This window comes from Nyctereutes procyonoides, unplaced genomic scaffold (assembly GCF_905146905.1).
Source record: "Nyctereutes procyonoides isolate TBG_1078 unplaced genomic scaffold, NYPRO_anot_genome, whole genome shotgun sequence".
Lineage (NCBI taxonomy): Eukaryota > Metazoa > Chordata > Mammalia > Carnivora > Canidae > Nyctereutes > Nyctereutes procyonoides.
In genome coordinates, this window is record NW_026575140.1 from 12,442,297 (window position 1) to 12,462,538 (window position 20,242).

General features: G+C 41.4%; 1 protein-coding gene across 2 annotated transcripts in view; it reads right to left on the reverse strand.

Moving 5' to 3' along the window:
- Positions 1 to 7,537: 7,537 nt before the first annotated feature.
- Positions 7,538 to 20,242, reverse strand: part of SF3B3 (splicing factor 3b subunit 3) — a 54,856-nt gene continuing 42,151 nt past the window's right edge. For both annotated transcript variants that reach the window (XM_055305911.1, XM_055305912.1), the window contains exons 17-26: positions 19,471 to 19,625; positions 14,609 to 14,783; positions 13,140 to 13,345; positions 12,892 to 13,048; positions 11,785 to 11,910; positions 11,164 to 11,376; positions 10,651 to 10,749; positions 9,595 to 9,738; positions 8,648 to 8,752; positions 7,538 to 8,078 (exon numbers count right to left, since the gene is read on the reverse strand). In XM_055305911.1, coding sequence (XP_055161886.1) covers positions 7,938 to 8,078; positions 8,648 to 8,752; positions 9,595 to 9,738; positions 10,651 to 10,749; positions 11,164 to 11,376; positions 11,785 to 11,910; positions 12,892 to 13,048; positions 13,140 to 13,345; positions 14,609 to 14,783; positions 19,471 to 19,625 — 1,521 coding nt within the window. In that variant the 3' untranslated portion in view covers positions 7,538 to 7,937. The remainder of the gene's footprint in view (positions 8,079 to 8,647; positions 8,753 to 9,594; positions 9,739 to 10,650; positions 10,750 to 11,163; positions 11,377 to 11,784; positions 11,911 to 12,891; positions 13,049 to 13,139; positions 13,346 to 14,608; positions 14,784 to 19,470; positions 19,626 to 20,242) is intronic.

A 20,242-nucleotide genomic window follows, 5' to 3' on the forward strand; every position in this document is an offset into this window, starting at 1 on the left:
TGAGTTCCATGGTAGGCTCTGATGTGTTTTATAAGGCTACTCAGAGTTCCCATTCACCTGGCTGCTCAGTTAAACCAAAGGAATTGATTAGTCTCCCTTAACACCTTTATAGATGGGTTTTATAACTTATCCTCATCCTATCATCAAGTTTTTTTTTTTTGGGGGGGGGGCTGGGTACAGTATACTTTATTGATGGTACATGATAAGGTAGGGCTCCCCAAGCACCTCATCAAGTTTTATCAAACACGTTTTGTATGTTCTGAGGCAACAGCTATGAACTAGACAAAATTCTTGAGCTCTACATATTCAAGCCTAATTCCTTGTGCCTGTGCTCCAGAAATTCTACTTGCAGACAAGAAGCAAATTTATGGACAGAAAAGTGAAGGAAGCGGGTCCCTGGGTGGCTCAGCGGTTTGGCGCCTGCCTTGGGCCCCGGGTGTGATCCTGGAGACCCGGGATCGAGTCCCACATCGGGCTCCCTGCATGAAGCCTGCTTCTCCCTCCGCCTGTGTCTCTGCTTCTCTCCCTCTCTCTGTGTGTCTCTCATGAGTAAATAAATATTAAAAAAAAAAAAAAAATGAAGGAAGCTCAATGGTGACAATCCCTGTATACGACATCTAAAGCACAAACAACAAAATGAAAAACAAGTGAGACTGTATCAAGCTAAAAAGCTGCACAAAAAGAAAAATCAACAAAGTGAGAAGACAACCAACAGGATGGGAAAAATTATTTGCAAACCAAGTACCTAGATAAGGAGTTAACATCCAAAATATATAAAGACCTCCTACTACTTAATAGTAAACAATCTCATAAAAAAAAATGGGCAAAGGGAACACTAACTAAAAAAGATACATGCACTCCTAGGTTTACTGCAGTTATTATTTATAGTAACCAAGATATAGAAGCAGCCCATGTATCCATCAATAGATGAATGGATAAAGATGTGGTATATATGTACTATGAAATATTATTCTATCAATCATACACAAGAATGAAATCTTGCCATTTGCAACAACATGGATGGACCTGGAGAGTATAATGCTAAGTAAAATAAGTCAGAGAAAGACAAATACCATATGATTTCACTCATATGTAGAATTTAAGAAACAAATGAACAAAGGAAGAGACAAAAAGATTCTTAAATACAGAGAACAAACTGGTGGTTGCCAGGAAGGAGGGGGTGGAGGGAAGGGTGAAATAAAGAGGATCAAGGGGATCCCTGGGTGGCTCAGTGGTTTCGCGCCTGCCTTTGGCCCAGGGCGCGATCCTGGAGTCCCGGGATCGAGTCCCGCGTCGGGCTCCCAGCATGGAGCCTGTTTCTCCCTCTGCCTGTGTCTCTGCCTCCCTCTCTCTCTCTATCATAAATAAATAAAAATAAATCTTTAAAAAATAAATAAAGAGGATCAAGAAAACTTTTTTTTTAAAAAAAGATTTTATTTATTTGAGACAAAAAGAACATGTGCATGGGCAGAGGGGGAGAGTGAGAGAATCTCAAGTCCATGGCACTTGATCTCACAACCCCTGAGATCATGACCTGAGCCAAAACCAAGAGTTGGCTACTTATTCAACCGAGCCACCCAGGCACCTCTAGATTATACTTATCTTGATGAGCACTGAGTAATGTATAGAATTTCTGAGTCATTATGTTGCACACCTGACACTAGTAACACTGTATGTTAATTATACTTCAATAAAAAAATGGGCAAAGGAAGTTAATAGACATTTTTCCAATATAGATATATTGTAAATAGATGGCCACGAGACACATGAAAAGATGCTCAGCATCATCAGTTATTAGGAAATGCACATCAAAACCACCATGAGATGTCATCTCAAGCCTGTTAGAATGGCCATTAAAAACACAAGATAAGAGATGCTGGAGAGGATGTGGGGAAAGGGAACCCTTGTGTACTGTTGGTGGGAATGTAAATAGGTACAACCACTACAGAAAACAGTATGCAGAATCCTCAAAAAATTAAAAACAGATCTATCCTATGACCTAACCAATACCACTTCTGGGAATATATCCAAAAGAAATGAAAAAGGTATGTGCATCCCCATGTTCACAGTGGCATTATTAATAATAGCCAAGACATGGAAATAACAACCACAGACAAATGAATAAAGAACTTGTGGTATCTCAACAAACAGTGCTGGGAAAACCGGAAAGCTACATGCAAAAGAATGAAACTAAGACCATTTTTTTTTGCACAATATACAAAAATAAACTCAAGAGAGCACAGGCAGTTATGTCTCTGACATTGGCCATCCCAACGTTTTTCTAGATATGTCTCCTGAGGCAAGGGAAATTAAAGCAAAAATAAACTATTGGGACTACATCAAAATAAAATGCTTTTGCACAAAAAAGGAAACAATCAACATAACTAAAAGGCAGCCTACTGAATGGGAGAAGATATTTGCAAATACCATATTAGATAAAAGATCAGCACCCAAGATAACCCATACAACTCAACACGCAAAACAACAAGTAATCCAACTTAAAAATGAGAAGGCAAAAACAGACATTTCTCCAAAGATGGCCAACAGACACATGAAAAGATGATTAACATCACTCATTAACAGAGAAATGCAAATCAAACCACAATAAGGTATCAACTCACACCTGTCAGAACGGCTAAAATCAAAAGCAAGAAACAAGTGCTGGTGAGGATATGGAGAAAAAGGAACCCTTCTACAGCTAGTGAGAACGCAAACTGGTACAGCCACTGTGGAAACAATACGAAGTTTCCTCAAAAAGTTAAAAATATAACTACCCTACTATCCAGTAATCACTACCAGGTTTTCACCCCAAAAAGACAAAAACACTAATTCAAAGGGATACATGCACTTCTATTTATAGCAACATTATTTGCAATAGCCAAATTATGAAGCAACCAAAGTGCCCATCAATAGATGAGTAAAGATGTGTCTGTGTGTGTGTGTGTGTGTGTGTACCCTCACAAAGAAATATTCAGCCATAAAAAAGAATGCAATTTTGCCATTTCCAATGACAGGGATGCCGCTAGAGAGTATAATGCTAAGTGAAATTCAGTGAGATAAAGACAAATACCATATGATCTCACTTATATATGGAATTTAAGAAACAAAATGAAGAAAGAGAAAAAAGAGAGACAAACCAAGAAACAGACCCTTAAACAAACAGTTACCAGAGGGGAGGTGGGTGAGGGGAATAGGGGAAAAAGGTGATAGGAATTATAAGTACACTTAGCATGATGAGCACTAATGTACAGAACTGTGGAATCACTATATAATTGTACACCTCAAACACTGAAACACAATATAACACTGATGTTAACTAAACTGGAAAAAAAAAATTGGGGACACCTGGGTGGCTCGGTGGTTGAGCGTATGCCTTTAGCTCAGGGCATGATTCCGGTATCATGTTGGATGATACCATGCAGATACTTTCAGGATCCAGTCCCACATCGGGTTCCCTGCATGCAGCCTGTTTCTCCCTCTGCCTGTGTCTCTGCCTCTCTTTGTGTCTCTCATGAATAAATAAAATCTTTTTAAAAAATTAATAAAAACAAATTTTGGTATATGCATACATATATGCATACATGCAATGGAGTATTATTTGGTCATTTAAAAAAATCACAAGGAAATCTTGACATCTGTGACACTGATGGACCCTAAGAGCATTATGCTAAGTGAAATAAGTCAAACAGAAGAACACTGTATGACCTCACTTATATGTACAATCTAAAAAAACATCAAACTCCTAAAAAGAGATGAAATCGACAGTTGGGGGATCCCTGGGATCAAATCCCACATCGGGCTCCCGGTGCATGGAGCCTGCTTCTCCCTCTGCCTGTGTCTCTGCCTCTCTCTCTCTCTCTGTGTGACTATCATAAATAAATAAAAATTAAAAAAAAAAAAAGAAGAAATCGACAGTTGGGAATGGAGGGTGCAGCAATGCTAGAGTAATGTGGTCGGTCAGAAGGTATAAATTCCCAGTCATTAAAAAAAAATTTTTTTTCAGTCATAAATATTCGAGGTGTACATGATTATAGTTAGCACGGCTATGTGCTATATATGAAAGTTAAGAGAGTAGATCTTAAGTGCTCAAAAGGAGAAAAAAACTAATATCCTTTTATCGGAGATATTGAATATAATCACTTGAAAATATATGTAAGTCAAACCATTATGCTGTATACCCTTTAAACTTATACAGTGATCCTGGAGTCTCAGGATCGAGCCCCTTATCGGGCTCCCTGCATGGAGCCTGCTTCTCCCTCTGCCTAGGTCTCTGCCCCTCTCTCTGTGTGCCTCTCATGATTAAAAAAATAAAATCTTAAAAAAAAAAGTGAACTTACACAGTGATGTATGTCAATTATATTTCAAAGCTGAGGGGATAAAAAAGAAAATCTTTCCATGTGTTAAAATCCTGGTAGAGAACTCAAATCTAGCGAAGGCCCCTCAGTTATGGAATTGAAATGTTATCTGTGTATCCCTCAAAACTCTATCTCATCCAGCACCCATTTGGCTACACCAACAGAGAATGTGAGAAAGTCAATATACATCAAAAGCAAATCATGTAAGGGAGAAAGAAAACATTGTAACGTGTACAAGGTGTGGAGGGAAGGAGACTCAGTCTATGGTTCTTCAGTGACTTCTTTTTTTTTTTTTTTTAATTTTTTTATTTTTATTTTTTTTCTTCAGTGACTTCTAAGGAAAATCCAAGACTTCACTGGCTTCCTGACCTAAGTCCCAAGTATATTAAGAGCTCAGGTTTGGCTTAATAAGCACTTACAATGTGCTAGGCATTTTGGATAAATGCTCTCATTTTATCCTCACAATTCTGTTTTATCTCCATGTTACAGGTGAGATGCCAACCTGCCTGGACAATGTCACACATCTACTCATAGAGGCAAGGCAAAGACTTGACTGAACTCAGGGTTGTGAGTTTATAAGTTCCCATTCCAGACTTAGTGTTTCAGAATCTTTAGGGGAAAATGCCCAGGAATCTATATTGAGTGGCTTAAGGGATGATTTTCATGATTAGGGAAACTTAAGAAAAAAATAAAACATACAAACAGAAGATACAGGGTCACTCTTTTTTGATAAATATTGGGACTCTTTAGGAACCAAGCAACACATTAAGGGACTTGCTTGCAGCTTATATGACATCTCTCCCTTTACTAAACTTACAAATCTGGGAACCAAGGCCCATAAATTTTAAATGGTTTGTCCAAATTAACTCAGCTATTATCTGGCCAAACCAGATGTTGCCTGATCCTAGCTTTCTACTATAAACACATTTTGACTATGTCACATTTGAAAGCCTTTTCTCCTTACTAGGCTATCAAGTTCAACTGAGCAGGCCCTGTGAATTTCTTACTTGCTTTTTATTAGTATAATACTCAGAATATTATTAGCTCATGATCTGCTGTCACCTACCAGTTAACCTTTTACAATACCCAACCCACATTTCAGTGACAATTCCACTGAGTTTGTCATCATTTTCCCTGGGCTTTGGGTAATAGAGGAATGGGAAAGAGAATCTCATAATATTGAAGCCTTTGCCCTGGCCTACCTGTAGCTCTCCAGTGGGGCAATAATCAGGTAACAATACATTTCCCAGCTGTGGTAAAAGATCTAAAATTAAGATTTAATATTAAATGCTGTAAAACCAAAAAGGCTTCAAATGGCCTAATTGCAAGCTTCCCTCCCAACTCTGCTCTTATGAATAAGGGTCTCGGGGGGGATCCCTGGGTGGCTTAGTGGTTTGAAGCCTGCCTTTGGCCCAGGGTGTGATCCTGGAGTCCCAGAATTGAGTCCCACATCGGGCTCCCTGCACAGAGCCTGCTTCTTTCTCTGCCCGTGTCTCTGCCTCTCTAGGTCTCTCATGAATAAGTAAATAAAATATTAAAAAAACAAAACAAAAAACAAATAAGGTTCCCTAAGCTAAACAACCCTCATTATCAAAGGACTAGACAGTTCCTGTCCCCTCTAGGCAGCAGGTTTCAATGCATGCTGGTCTATGGATTTATTTAAACAAGACAATCACAATCATATCTTCCCCCCCCGGAAGGAGGCACCCACCTTCTTGGTATTATAAAACCTGTCTCCCTCTCAAAGCCCCAAGCTATTTACTGAGTTAAGTACAATCCCCACATCATCTTGCATGGCATGCAGTGTCCTCTTTCCCTTGGCTGTGATTTTGTTAATAAACTTGTTTATACCATCCAAAAAAAGACAATTCCTAATTCTATACAGAGATCAGGTTTTCCTTTCTTACATAAACCCCCAATGACAAACTCAGGAAAAAACTGGGACTAAGACACTGCTACTCAAACATCAATACCAAGTCTCCCAGACTACTACATGTTAACATCATACAATCTAACAGACTAAACGAAATGGGTTTAGGTAGGGGCCACAGAAAAAAAATGAGACCCCTGGAATTAGGCCATGAAAACAATTCAAAAGCGTCATCTGCTAAATGAACCAGTGAGATAACTGAGAAAGAATGTTACCTAGGGATTCAACTCCTGGCAAAATCTGTTCTACTGCTGGCTCTAAAACCTAATCAAGATTAAAGAGATCCACAGCTTCAGGGGCAGCATCAGTGACCCTCTCAACCCTGGAGTATAGGCTGCCCAGGGCCAAATGCTGTTGTCTAATCATCTCCATTCCTGATTCCAAACCAGTACTAGCCACAGAGAATCTGTTTGTGGAGTGGCTGAGCCTACGCACAGGAATATTTTACTTTGTGAAAGACTGATCTCACAGCAGTGAGCTAAGGTCTCTCCAGGTTCAAAGAAGCTGGGGAACTGCCTGGAAGATTAAGGCAGCCTTTTCAGGTGTGGGCCAGAACATTTGACATCAGGACACTTGCAGCTGACAGGTTAATAGTGCTACCTCCTCAGACTCCAAGGCCCTCCAGAGCTTGTCTAAGATGTCCACTGCAGACAGGACTCCCCTTTTCCCGCCCCCAATGGTTGGTTACCCATGAGCCTTTAAACAGGGACCACATATACTGACTGTTCTCAAGGGCAGGTTAGTATCTGGGTTTTTCTGTACTTACTGATCTTTCCTAGGAGTCATATGGCAAACGATCATTTCAGGAGCTGTAGAAGTAAAGGGAGCATCTGTTAAGAGACTACCTAGCTGGAATGCATACCAAGACCTCAAAGTAGAAGGAAGCTAAAACAGGGGAGAAGAAATCAGCCACCAACCTCAATATCCAATGCGAAGAGGCATGGCTCACCACATGGTTATTACAGAGCCCATGTAGCATCTGCATAGCAAAAAGAACTAGAGGAAGCCAAACCAGCACCACAGAGCTGGGAGTGGGAGGCCACAGGGTGCCGGAAGTACAAGCAGGTAGCTGGAAAAAAGAATACTCCATTCTTTCTGCTCCAACTCAGGCTCAAATCTCCCACCTAAATTCTCGCCCCCAGAAAAGACACATGGACACAAGCCACCTTAAAAACTAGATTTGTATTTCGGGTTAGAGTGCAGAGTGGCAGAACTCAGGAGTTACACTATATTTCACCTGGTCCCCACCTCAGCTTAACTCCCTCCCACCCTCCCTCCCACAAAGATAACATTGTACAAAACTATATTTACAGGAAAGCCAGTTAAAAACTAAGGGTGTATACAAAAGTAGACAAGAGAGCCAGAAATATCAATGCAGGGAAGGCTTTGGGGCTGAGGGAACATCTTATTACACACCAAAACCTGGGAGCAATGTACTATGCACTAGGCAGAAAGAAGCAGCGCAAATTTCAGTGCCAGTTTTAGGGGGAACCAGTCACTCCAGGGAAAGAGTGGACAGGAAAGACTAACTAGCGTTAATATTACAAAGTCTTAATTATCCAGCCACCCTTCCTCTGCCATTGGTTCAGAGCCAGATGGTGAGGGAAACAAAACAAAGTCTCTGACACAAGCCCCACAGGAAAAGGAAGGGCTCAGAAGGCATAGCGGGTCCGGATGTCCTCAAGCTTCTTGGACACTTCAGGTGGAGTTCGGTCCAGTTCTTCAGAGACGTTCTTCTGTTTGTTGGGCTCCATGGAGTTGAACTGCTCACAGAGGTCTCCATCTATCACATTCTAAGACATAGAAAAGTGAGGAAGAAAGAGGTAAGATTCTCAAAGAAAGTGGCACATGCTAAAGCACCTGTAAAGAAAGCTTTTATTCTCTCAGATATGTGAACCACTGTCTTAAAACCAGGAACACGAAGTTCATCCTTAGTATCCTGTGTTCAGAATAGCAAAACTGGGTGAAGGCTTTTCTCTGGCTTGTGGTCTGCCCTGGGGGAAGAGGTCCCTAAATATCATTAGCCATTCCACTCCCGCATTACTGCCTCCATCAATCCACTCCCCTTTGATGCTCCTTTGTTCAGGACTGTTTCTGATTTTTTTCTTTTTAAGATTTTTTATTTATTTATTCACAAGAGACACAGGCAGAGGGAGAAGCAGACTCCACGCAGGGAGCCTGATGTGGGACTCAATCCCGGGTCTCCAGGATCACACCCTGGGCTGAAGGCGGTGCTAAACCGCTAAGCCACGGGGGCTGCCCCAACTGTTTCTGATTTTTAAGGGAGGGAGGTACACAGAAAAGACTAATTATATGGACCAAGAGTCTCCCTTTTCAGCCCAGATTTCCAACAAAGACCTACCTTAACAGGGAAGTAATAGGAACGAAAGCTGAGGTGGTCTCGCCCACAGAGAGGGGGATGCTCAGACCGTAGGTGCATTTCCACATGCTGGAAGAAGTCATGGTCCTGGTGGAAAAAATAATGAATCTGTCACTAAAAGAAGAAAGTGATTTCAACTACTAGTCTATGGTTTTCAGAAGCACAACAAACAGACAAGCCATTCTTTTTTTTTTTTAAATAACCATCCAAACAGATGTTAACTATCAAATTGCTCCTCTGACAACTACAGGTTTTCCTCCTACAAGATACCTAAAGCCTGAAAGAAACCCCACCTATTATTTGAAGAACACAAGAGAACACTATACATATAGACTGATTTGTGAAGTCAGATTCCTGATCCCAGCTTCCTAAGCTGAAATGACAGAAACCTAATTTAGTCAGTCCTAGAGTCAATTCAAGGAGGCAGTAAATACAGTCTATATCACCCATCATTCCTAATCTGTAGGGGTAACAAAACCTGTACCATAACAGAACTAAACCAAACCCAGGGTGCCTCGGTGGCTCAGTCTGTCAAGCATCCAACTCTTGACCTTTGGCTCAGGTCATGATCTCAGGGTCCTAGGATTGAGCCCCACATAGGTGGGCTCCATGCTCAGAGGAGACTCTGCTTGAAGATTCTCTCTCCCTCTCTTGCTCTGCACCTCCCCTTCCTCCCACTCGCTCCCTCTCTAAAAATAAATAAATCTTTAAAAAAGAACTGAACCAAACCTGGGTACAGTATAAAAACAAATGGCTTTCCAGCAGGGGGAATCAGGATTCTTATCTTGTAGGCACTTCTGTCACCTTATAAAATTTCTAGAACATGACTAGTTGCAGGTAGGGACAAAAGATTTGCCGTCTTAGGCTGATTTAGCACCAAGAATTAACCTTGTAAAAAGGCAAAGATCAAAGAGTATGGGAGATTTCACCTCATGGGATGTGAACGGGACAAGGATGCCAATTCCTCCTGACAAGGTGGTATAGACAAGTGATTCAGAGCCTCCGGGGATCAGTGTGGTCTTCTGTAATGATAGCACTGTCTCACCCACATGGTAGTTCATGATCACCTCTGCCTGTAAGTAAAAAACAGACTATTAACAATGTGTGCCCTCCACCCATTCTAGATTTCCAAGAGCAAGCAGTGCCTCAAAAGGATTTCACCTCCTTTCAAATCCAAACATTACTAAGATTTAAAAATACTTTACAGTGGTACACCTGGGGGCTCAGCAGTTGAGCCTTTGGCCCAGGGCATGATCCTGGGGTCCAAGGATTGAGTCCCACATCGGGCTTCCTGCATGGAGCCTGCTTCTCTCTCTGCCTCTCTCTCTCTCTCTCTCTCTCTCTCTCTCTCTCTCTCTCTCATGAATAAGTAAAATCTTTAAAAAAAAATTACCTTTATAAAAAAATAAAAATACTTTAGAATGTTCTTAACATTTGAGATTAATGTCCTCACATAGCTAAAGTTAGATCATTTCTGATGAACAATTACAATGGAAAAATATTTTGTTAAATTACCAAGTTTGCAAAAAAAAAAAAAAAAAAACAACCCACAGATAATTATTAAAAAGCAGCAATCATTATTAGACTTGCTCTCTAAAATGGATCAGCTTTTAAAAATCCAGAGATGTTCTAGAAGCACATGCCTACCAGAGAAAAGAGCCCAGAACAACCCCTGAGAGAAGAACTGGCTAATATCAGAATGACCCTGCGCAAAATTTTTTCCAAGGAACTCACTATGCTCTAGTCACTACTAAGATGTCTGGAAAAATTCTATTTCTGCAGTCACAAAAATCAAATGGTGACTTGGTCATTTTACATCAAGCCCAGCAAATATGCATCACAGGATTGATGACTGAAAGGATTTCCACACACAGGAGAGTACCCAGTGCACTGCAGGCAGCTAAAAAATGTTCCCTCAATATGGGTCATGGGAAATGTACCCTGCAGGCTGGTACCTCTCCTTCAGGATCCTTCTGCAATCTTACCTTCTGAGAGGCCCCATTGAGTAAGCCCCGGTCCCACAGAGCTTTGTTTCCTGTGGGATCCTCATCCACTTCGTCATTGGTGTTAGGTGGGAGCCTCACCTACAAGGAAATGACACAAGTCACAGGGCTGGGTCCTGCACCTACACACCTAGATCACCAAGTAACATGTTTGCCCCATATCCTTGAAAGCAAGCCTGGAACATCATCACCTTTGGCAGAGGCCTGAGCCTATCTCCTGCAACCTGGTGTCTGAGTGACAAATCAAGAAAATCAACCCATGAGCAAGAACAAAACAAAGACTATAGAACATATAAATAAGGTTAAGTCAAACTGGGCTCAGAAAGAGAAGCCAAAATGTCGGCCAAGTAAAAATAAATATTACTCATTAGCTCAAACGAAACATCCTACTATTAAATTACTTTCCATATTAGAGATCATAGCCCTGGGTCCTTGGTTTTACCACTGAGAGACCTTTCTTAGACATCAATGTAATCCATGTAAACATCAACTCACCACACAAATGTTGCCAAACTTGTCTGCCCCAGCCACAGTGTCATAGTCCAGGAGACTAGCTGTAGTGACCCATCGTGGGTAAGTATCATCGGCAAAAATGATGAGCTGGTTCTCATTACGCTTATATCGAACCCAGATGAAACTTTCTTGGACATCAGACACAATTACCCTGTGCCCAATAGTCTGGATCCCAGAGATGTAATTGGCAATATGCTGGGAAAAACAAGGACAGCAATGGGTGTAACCTTGAGATTCACAGAACCCACAGAAAGTCCAACTTCCCCCGACTGCAATATATACATAGGGCCTACAGAATGGCAGTCAGCAATAAACTCTTAAAAGATAGAAAAAGAACTGGTTTTACTATAGTGGAAGGATATGTTCAATTCTCAAATACCCTATAGAAGCAAGCAGGACAGAAATCCGGTTCTTAGTATGAAGAAATCAAGAAACCCACCTAACTTCTGTCCTTCTCAAGTCTAAAAGGCCTAATAAGGCTGGAATTGGGAAAATACAAGGTCCTAATAAGGACACATGATTTTAAGTTACTGTCCACAGTTCTGTCAATGTTTCCTCCTGTCTCCCTAGCTAGATCTGAAATCCTGTAACCAGCATATTTACCTTGTTCTCACATTTTCGGAGTAATTTCTTCTTCCCTAGGTCATAAACTCGCAGAAGCTTCCCCACACCAATCAATACTCTCCCTTGGAATGGGGCAATGGCAGCAGGGACCTCTTCCACTGGAGTCTGTGAGGAAAAAAAAGCAGGTAATGTAGCTATTAGGACACCAGCCATAGGCTAGCCCCACCCTCTCAACCAAAAATGTTTTTACAAGAGACAGTGAGTGATCACCTTTGGCTCATCAGAGAAATAAACCACACATACAACAGTCTCTAGGAAATGGGGTGGTTGCGTAAACAGGTCCCACACACTGCAAATCACTCAGCAAATGGATCAATGCCACAAGTCAAAGGGGCCTAATGAATGTGGTCTTAGAGCCTGTGTTAATTCAACTGGTGCCACTAACAGTGAAGCCTCAATATCAAAAAAGTGACTGCTGGTTGTGGAGGGATGGGAAAGGAGTGACAAGTGACTTCTTAGTTTCAAGGGAGATACAATGAGTTTAACACGCAAAAAAGTCCACGAGTAGTTATTTTCTAGGGGACACTCCCCTGTGCTTCAAAGGGCTAGAGGAACTACATGCATTTGTTGTCCATGTGGAAGAACAGAAAATTTTTCCCTTATTTTTAAAACTGTGATAAAATACACATAAAATTTTTCATTTTCCAATTTTAAGTATACAATTCAATAACATCAAACATTTTCAGTGTTGTGCAACCACCACCACCATCCCCAGAACTTTATTTTTCCAAAGGGAAACTATCCATTAAAGGCATTTCTCCAGAGATTATTAATTATTTAGATCTACTAGATTTTGGTCACAAATTGCTGTCTGCTTAGTAAAAGCAATAAACAAGGGGCCAGTTCGGTGTGTATCTAAGTCATCATTGTGGATGGTTAGAACACAGGCTTCCTGTGGACCCCCAGGCAGTGGAGCTTCACTGAAGCATGAAAGCCAGAGCGTTTCCTGTGTCCCACCAAGAGACGGAACATAATCAATGAGCTGGCTCCCAAAATGGTCACCAAAAGACCTGACCCACAACTTAAGCAAAAGTGGGAGAGTTCAGTTGGACCAGAGACACAGGAGTACCACTGGCTGGTTCCTACCTTGTGCAAAAACTCCAGTTTTTCCCCATTGTTCACGAGCTTGTAGGTATAGACAAAGCCTCCTGCCACAGACCTGGGGTTGAGGATCAGGTCTTTGGCCACGCCCACCAAGACATACCAATCATCACCAGTGTTAGAGAACCTACACACAGCCACACTGCAAAAAGAGAAAGAAGCAGGAGTCAGGCATTAGTTATAAGGTATTCTCATTCCAGCTCCCAAAACCTTGGATATCCTGTGCTCCTTACCTAAAAGCAGCCTCATTCTGTTCTAGCTGGACAAGGTCCAGCGTGTTCCCTTGAATAGGATTCATCACTCGGATCACAGAAGCCCACTGCCCATTGCCAGCCTTAGGAGCTCCAAAAATGGACTCAGGGAGGTTTTCATTGAGGAATGCTGCTGCCATTTCAGCAGCAAGCTCCCGCTCATCTTCTCCTGCTGCTTCTACCATTTCCTAAAATCAACCAATCAATCAATCAATCAATCACAAAAACACAAAACAAACACACAAAACAGGGAAGATGGGACATCTGGGTGGCTCAGCGGCTGAGGGTCTTGCCTTGGGCTCAGGATGTGATCCCGGGGTCCAAGGACCAAGTCCTGCATCGGGCTCCCTGAGAGGAGCCTGCATCTCCCTCTGCCTATATCTCTGCCTCTCTCTCTATCTCTCACGAATAAATAAATAAAACCTTAAAAAAAAAAAAAAAAAAAACAAGGAAGAGTCGGTATATTCAGAGGTAGGTAGTGGGTGAGAAGTGGACAAGTATACAACACCTCCAGGGGGAATTCATATCATGTAAGTAGCCAAGTCTGTAGGCCAAAAACAAATGTCCTATAAAGTAAAGATTAAAGGGAGAGGTATACAGATAAGGGGAAGAGGGAAAACCACTAAAGGGGAAACCAGGTACTTCATTTTTTAATGCCCAAAAAAACCCTAACATCAACTACGGCAAATACCTGAAAAGTGGTCTGAGATACATAAAATGAAAACACCACTTTTCTACCTATCCCATCTGATTTCCCTTGCTACAAATCCTTGTCTCATCTCTTCCAGGCCAGACACAGCTTTACATGGTTGGAGCTATTTGTTTTTTTGCTAGGAGATGATTTCTGGAAAGAACTAGTGTTACGGAGAAAATGAAATCTGTCTCCTTTGGGCCTGAATCCAGGAAACACATACATAAACTGGGAAGCTCAAGGACTGAAGAACTCTGTTTCAAAAGGAAAGCTGAATACTGAATAAACCCAGGTCAGTGTATTAGTCCTGAGTCACAAGATAATCTCTAAAAACAAGGATTCAGGCAAAGGGGTCTGCTTAAAGGACCTGACAAAAGCCTGGGTCTTTTTTTTTTTTTAACATTTTATTTATTTATTTATTTATTTATTTATTTATTTATTTATTTATTTATTTATTTATGAGAGAGAGAGAGAGAGAGAGAGAGAGAGAGAGAGAGAGCGCGCGCGCGAGAGAGAGCGAACAGAGACAGAAACAGGTTCCTCACAGGGAGCCTGATGTGGGACTCGATCACCAGACCCCGAGATCCCACTCTGAGCAAAGGCAAAACACTCAACCTCTGAGTCACCCAGGCATCCCAGACTGGGTCTTTTTTAATCTAACAGAGAATATAATCAACAATTACACGAGTTTAAACTTTTCAACAAAATTTCACATGAATGCTTTTTAGCTGAACCTTGAAGGTCAGTCTCATTACATTACCTCTGCCATCTGCTGCTTCCTCTGAGCCTTTGTCGCTTCAGTATAGGCATTGTGGTCTGTCTCAATTATGATAAGGTTGTTGCTCTCAGGGTGAATGACAAATTTCCTGGGTGTGTACTGCAGTGGAAAGGCTACTTGATTGAAGACAGCACCTAGCTTCTCCAACGCTAAAATCCTATTGTGCAAAAGGCAGGGAATTAATAGATCACTCAGGGTCTAGAAACTCAGGTAAAAGTATAAAACCAGTCACACAAATGCATCAATCTCTAAAGCTCTCATGTTAGCATAAAACAACATCAAATACCAGCCTTCTAACCTAGAGATTCTGCATAGGAAACAAGGAAATCCTAGAAGGGCCTTCTACTTCAGCAACAGCAATTCTGGTTTTCTTTTCCTTTTTTTTTTTTTTTTTTTTGCAATTCTGGTTTTCACTAGCGAAATTTTTTTTGTCACTCCAGTGATAACACGACAGTAAAGAGTTAAAATTCGCTCTTATTACTGACAAACTCTGAAAAAAAAGAACATCAGGGATCCCTGGGTGGCGCAGCGGTTTGGCGCCTGCCTTTGGCCCAAGGCGCGATCCTGGAGACCCGGGATCGAATCCCACGTCGGGCTCCCGGTGCATGGAGCCTGCTTCTCTCTCTGCCTGTGTCTCTGCCTCTCTCTCTCTCATTGTGTGTGTGACTATCATAAATAAATAAAGAAAAAAAATATTAAAAAAAAAAGAACATCAATTCCAAATTCATTCTAAATTACTGAAACTACCTCAACATGTAGTATTTGTGCCGTGTTTCCTAAAATAAAGTGGGTGCTCTCCTGAACAAAAATCACCTAAAACAGGAAACCTGCAACCATACAAAAAGAGATGGTGAGTAGGGGACCTACAACCTTTGTCAAATGAAACCAAGAGATGTGCCTAAGCCAAACTATGTCCAAAATAAGCAGAACCTAAGTACTCTTAAAAATATAGTCACTTGGGGCACCTGGGTGGCTCAGTCTATCGAGCATCCAACTCTTAATTCTGGCTCTGGTCATGATCTCGGGGTCCTGGGATGAAGCCCTGCAATGGGCTCTGTACACTCCATGCTCAGCAGGATGTCTGCTTGGGGATTTCTCTCCCTCTCCCTCTGCTAGCGCATGAATGTGCGTTCTCTCTCCCTTTCTAGAAAGAATAAATCTTTTTTTTTTTTTCAAAAAAAGATTTTATTTATTTATTCATGAGAGACACACAGAGAGAGAAGCAGACTCCACACAAGGAGCCAGATGTGAGACTTGATCCCCGGACTGGGATCATGCCCTGAGCCAAAGGCAGATGCTCAACTGCTGATGAGCCACCCAGGAGTCCCAGAATGAATAAATCTTTACACACACACACACACACACACACACACACACACACAGTCACTTGATCTCTAACAAGGGATTTTTATTTCTAGTTTAAATGTTCTCTCCAGATTGCATACAATCTGACAGTGACTTTAAAAAAAACAATGGAAGGGATCCCTGGGTGGCGCAGCGGTTTGGCGCCTGCCTTTGGCCCAGGGCACGATCCTGGAGACCCGGGATCGAGTCCCACGTCGGGCTCCTGGTGCATGGAGCCTACTTCTCCCTCTGCCTGTGTCTCTGCCTCTCTCTCTCTCTGTGTGTGTGACTATCATAAATAAATAAAAATAAATTTAAAAAAATGGAAGGCAGAAGAAAACCATGAAAAAACAGCCAATTTAGAATCATAACAAAGAGTATAATATTAAAAACACTATTTCCTGATACACTATGGTTAATAGTATTCTGACTTCCAGGGATATCCAAAATATTCTCCAAGTAATTAGCATATTCCTCTATTTGGAGAAAAACAATAAATCAAGTATTTTACAAACATCTGAATAATGAAACTAAGTGTTTAGGCATCAAAAGTTGTCATTCTGCAAGAAAAAAAATAAGTATCACATAAAACCAAAATCAAAACCACTGATGCTTCAGTTTTGATTCTTCTTGGTCTAACCCACACACTAATCTGTTTTATAAAGGCACCCTACCACAATAGGCAAATTCTAAGCATAGAGAACACCTGCTCTCAGGGAGACACACAACACAAGAGGGAGCACAGATATTCCCATGTTGTATTACTCCTCAGAAAATATGAGACTAGCCAGTGTTTGTCCAAGCAGAACTTATGCCGCAGGTGATACCCAACAGGACTTCAGGCAGTTTTCAGATGGACTTTTAAAAATATAATTCTTTAGGGGAACCTGCATAGCTCACTTGGTTATGCATCTGTCTTCAGCTCAGGTCACAATCTCAAGGTCCTGAGATCAATCAAGTCTGCGTTAAGACTTCCTGCTCAGTGAGGAGTCCGCTTCTCTCCTCTCTCCTCCTGCTCATTCTCTCTCTCTCAAATAAATAAAAATCTTTAAAAAAAATTTTCAGGGGATCCCTGGGTGGCTCAGCGGTTTGGCGCCTGCCTTCGGTCTAGGGCGCAATCCTGGAGTCCCGGGATCGAGCCCCGCATCGGGCTCCCAGCATGCAGCCTGCTTCTCCCTCTGCCTGTGTCTCTGCCTCTCTCTCTCTCTATCATGAATAAATAAATAAATCTTTAAAAAAAATTTTTTTTTCAATATAATTCTTTAAAAAATACTTTGCCTTTATGTGTCAAAGGACATCATCAAGAAAGTGAAAAGATGGGATGCCTGGGTGGCTCAGCGGTTTAGTGCCTGACTTTGGCACAGGGTGCAATCCTGGAGTCCCGGGATTGAGCCCCACATCGGGCTCCCTACATGGAGCCTGCTTCTCCCTCTGCCTGTGTCTCTGCATCTCTCTCTTTGTGTCTCTCAGGAATAAAATCTTTAAAAAAAAAAAAAAAGTGAAAAGACCATCTACAGAATGGGAGAAAATATCTGCAAATCTTTTCTGATAAGGGAGTTACAGCTAGAACAAAGAACTCTTACAATTCAGTAACAAAACAAAAAATAATCCAGTTAAAAAAAGGGGCAAAGGACCTCAACAGACATTACTCCAAAGAAAAACACCAAGTAAGTACATGAAAAAGAAGCTCATCATTAAGCATCAAAGAAATGCTAATCTAAACTACAAGGAGATACCACTTCACACTTACTGGGATGGTTGGAATAAAAAAAAAAAAAAATCAAATAAATTCATGTAGATGAGGATGTGAAAAAACTAAAACTCTCATACCTTGCTGGAGGGAAAGCAAAACAGTGCAGCCCTTTTGGAAAGCAGTCTGGCAAATCCTCAAAAGGTTAAATACAGAGTTACCACATGACCCCACTATTCTACTTTCAGGTACATAACCAAATAAAAATAAAAATATATGCCCCCACAAAAATTTATGCATGAATATCCACAGCAGCACTATTCATAAATAGTCAAAAATAGAAGTGACTAGTTCTGACAACAAGTACTCTAAATGCTGGTGTTCCTAAGAGTTCTGCTGTTAGACCTTCCCTGAAGATTCTTGTTCTAGGGAGGAAATGGTCTACTGCTACAATAGTCTGAAAAATCTGTGGGAGGGCAGCCCTGGTGGCCCAGCAGTTTAGCGCCGCCTTTGACCCAGGGCACGGTCCTGGAGACCTGGGATCGAGTCCCACGTCGGGCTCCTTGGATGAAGCCTGCTTCTCTCTCTGCCTGTGTCTCTGCCTCTCTCTCTCTCCCTCTCTCTGTGACTCTCATGAATAAATAAATAAAATCTTAAAAAAAAATCTGTGGGAGTGTCCACATTTATAGGAATTGAGAAGAGATGGAGTACCCAGTTAAGACAATGAAAATGTCGATGAATGAGGCTAGGCCTTGACCTGCAGAGTTGTGTGTGGGAAGCATCATGCTAGGGACAGGTACAGAGATAAAAAAAAAAAAAAAAAAACAAGAGGGGAGAGTGATTCTGCTGGAGTAGAAGGTACATAAAGGTGTGAAGGTGAGAGGATGGAAGGGTGAGAGAGAGAGAGAAAACAATGACTGAAAAGATCCTGAAAGTTGCAGCAAAGAAAACTGGGAGTTCACTTAGTAATTTATCCGTATATCAAGAGGTTCTAGTTCCTTTTGATAGAGTTCCTCTTATGAAGAGCCAACAGTTACAACCAAGACATGAACATAAGTGGCATTAAAATGTTAAAAAAGGGATGCCTGAGTGGCTAAGCGGTTGAGCATCTGCCTCCAGTTCAGGGCATGATCCCAGAGTTCCGGGATCGAGTTCTGCATCAGGCTCCCTGCGAGGAGGCTGCTTCTCCCTATATCTGCCTCTGCCTCTCTGTGTCTCTCGTGAATAAACAAAATCTTAAAAAAAAAAAAAAAGATTAAAAAACAAAACTCAAAACTTGACAAAGTCACACTGCACAGCTTATTTTTCAAAATGAATAGACATCTCGCAATATAATAATGCTCACTCCAACATAATCAGCATAAATAACAGTCTGTCAACTTGTAAAAGGCCTAAATAATTCATACTGAGGTTAAAATTCGAAGATGTAACAATGCAAATGACAAAACTGAAAGAGAAAAAGCTACCAGTGATCTAATGCCTGCCTACTCTAAAACTAATCCAATGGCAATGCCTTGGAAAACAAGATGCTTAAATCTCAAGCAAACTCAACTGCACTACTGAGTATATTAAAACTTGGCCCTGAAAATTTAAACAGAAGCTAAAACCCCAAACACCGAAACTTGGCTAGCAGGTACTTAATATCCTGAGCCAAAAGAAGGTTTCAGTTGCAACATCTTAGTCCCATGGTAAAGAGTTGGCTCTCTACCATCACTTCATAACTTCTTCCAATACTCTGGCAGAACCACAATCCTAACCACTAGGTTAGGCAGAAAGGCTTCCCACTAGGCTTGAACCGTGGGACTCTCACCTCAGGGTATTGGTGGAGATAGCCACAATCCCCTCAGGACACTGTTCAGAAGCAAAGCCAGATGCAAACTCGAGAGTCTCATAAGACAAGGGGGTGAGATGGAAACGAGACTGGTAGGAATAGCTCAACCAAGAGCGGCTTGACATGGCCAACACCTGAGGAAAGAAAAATACTCCAATAAGCTTGGGAAAGCACAAACATGGAAATTAAGCAAACAGCCTATCTGCAAATTTCCATCTGCAGAATAACCCAATGTATTTTAGAAACCTAAAAGGCTATCTTAAGAAAAAAGCAGAAAAGAAAGAGAGAGAGGAAAAAAAAAAGAGGACTGGAGAAAAGGCAGTATGGCTTAGCATTTGCTAAGCATGGGCTAGTAGCTGTATGGCCTTATCACTCAAACTCTCTAAACCTCAATTTCCATGTGTAAAATGGAAATAGTATCACAAGGCTGGATAGTTTCAAGAATTACATGCAGTAACAAGTAAGGATCCAGCAAAGCCCCAAGCAACAATAAGATTTTTAGCTACAAAGGACACGATGCTTCCCAACTTCTTTCACATTACATAGTGAACCCTGGTATAAGGTTTTGATATAAGTAAGGTTGCTCATGGGTAATGGGCTTCTCGATCAGCTCCATCTGCCCAGCCTGAAAAGTGAACAGATTGCTAACCTATCCCACCCATAACCAAAGCATAGCTCAGTGCCATGGAAAGCTCTGGATTAAGGGTCCCAAGACTTCCCACAGGAAAGCTAAAAGAGAGCTAATATCAAA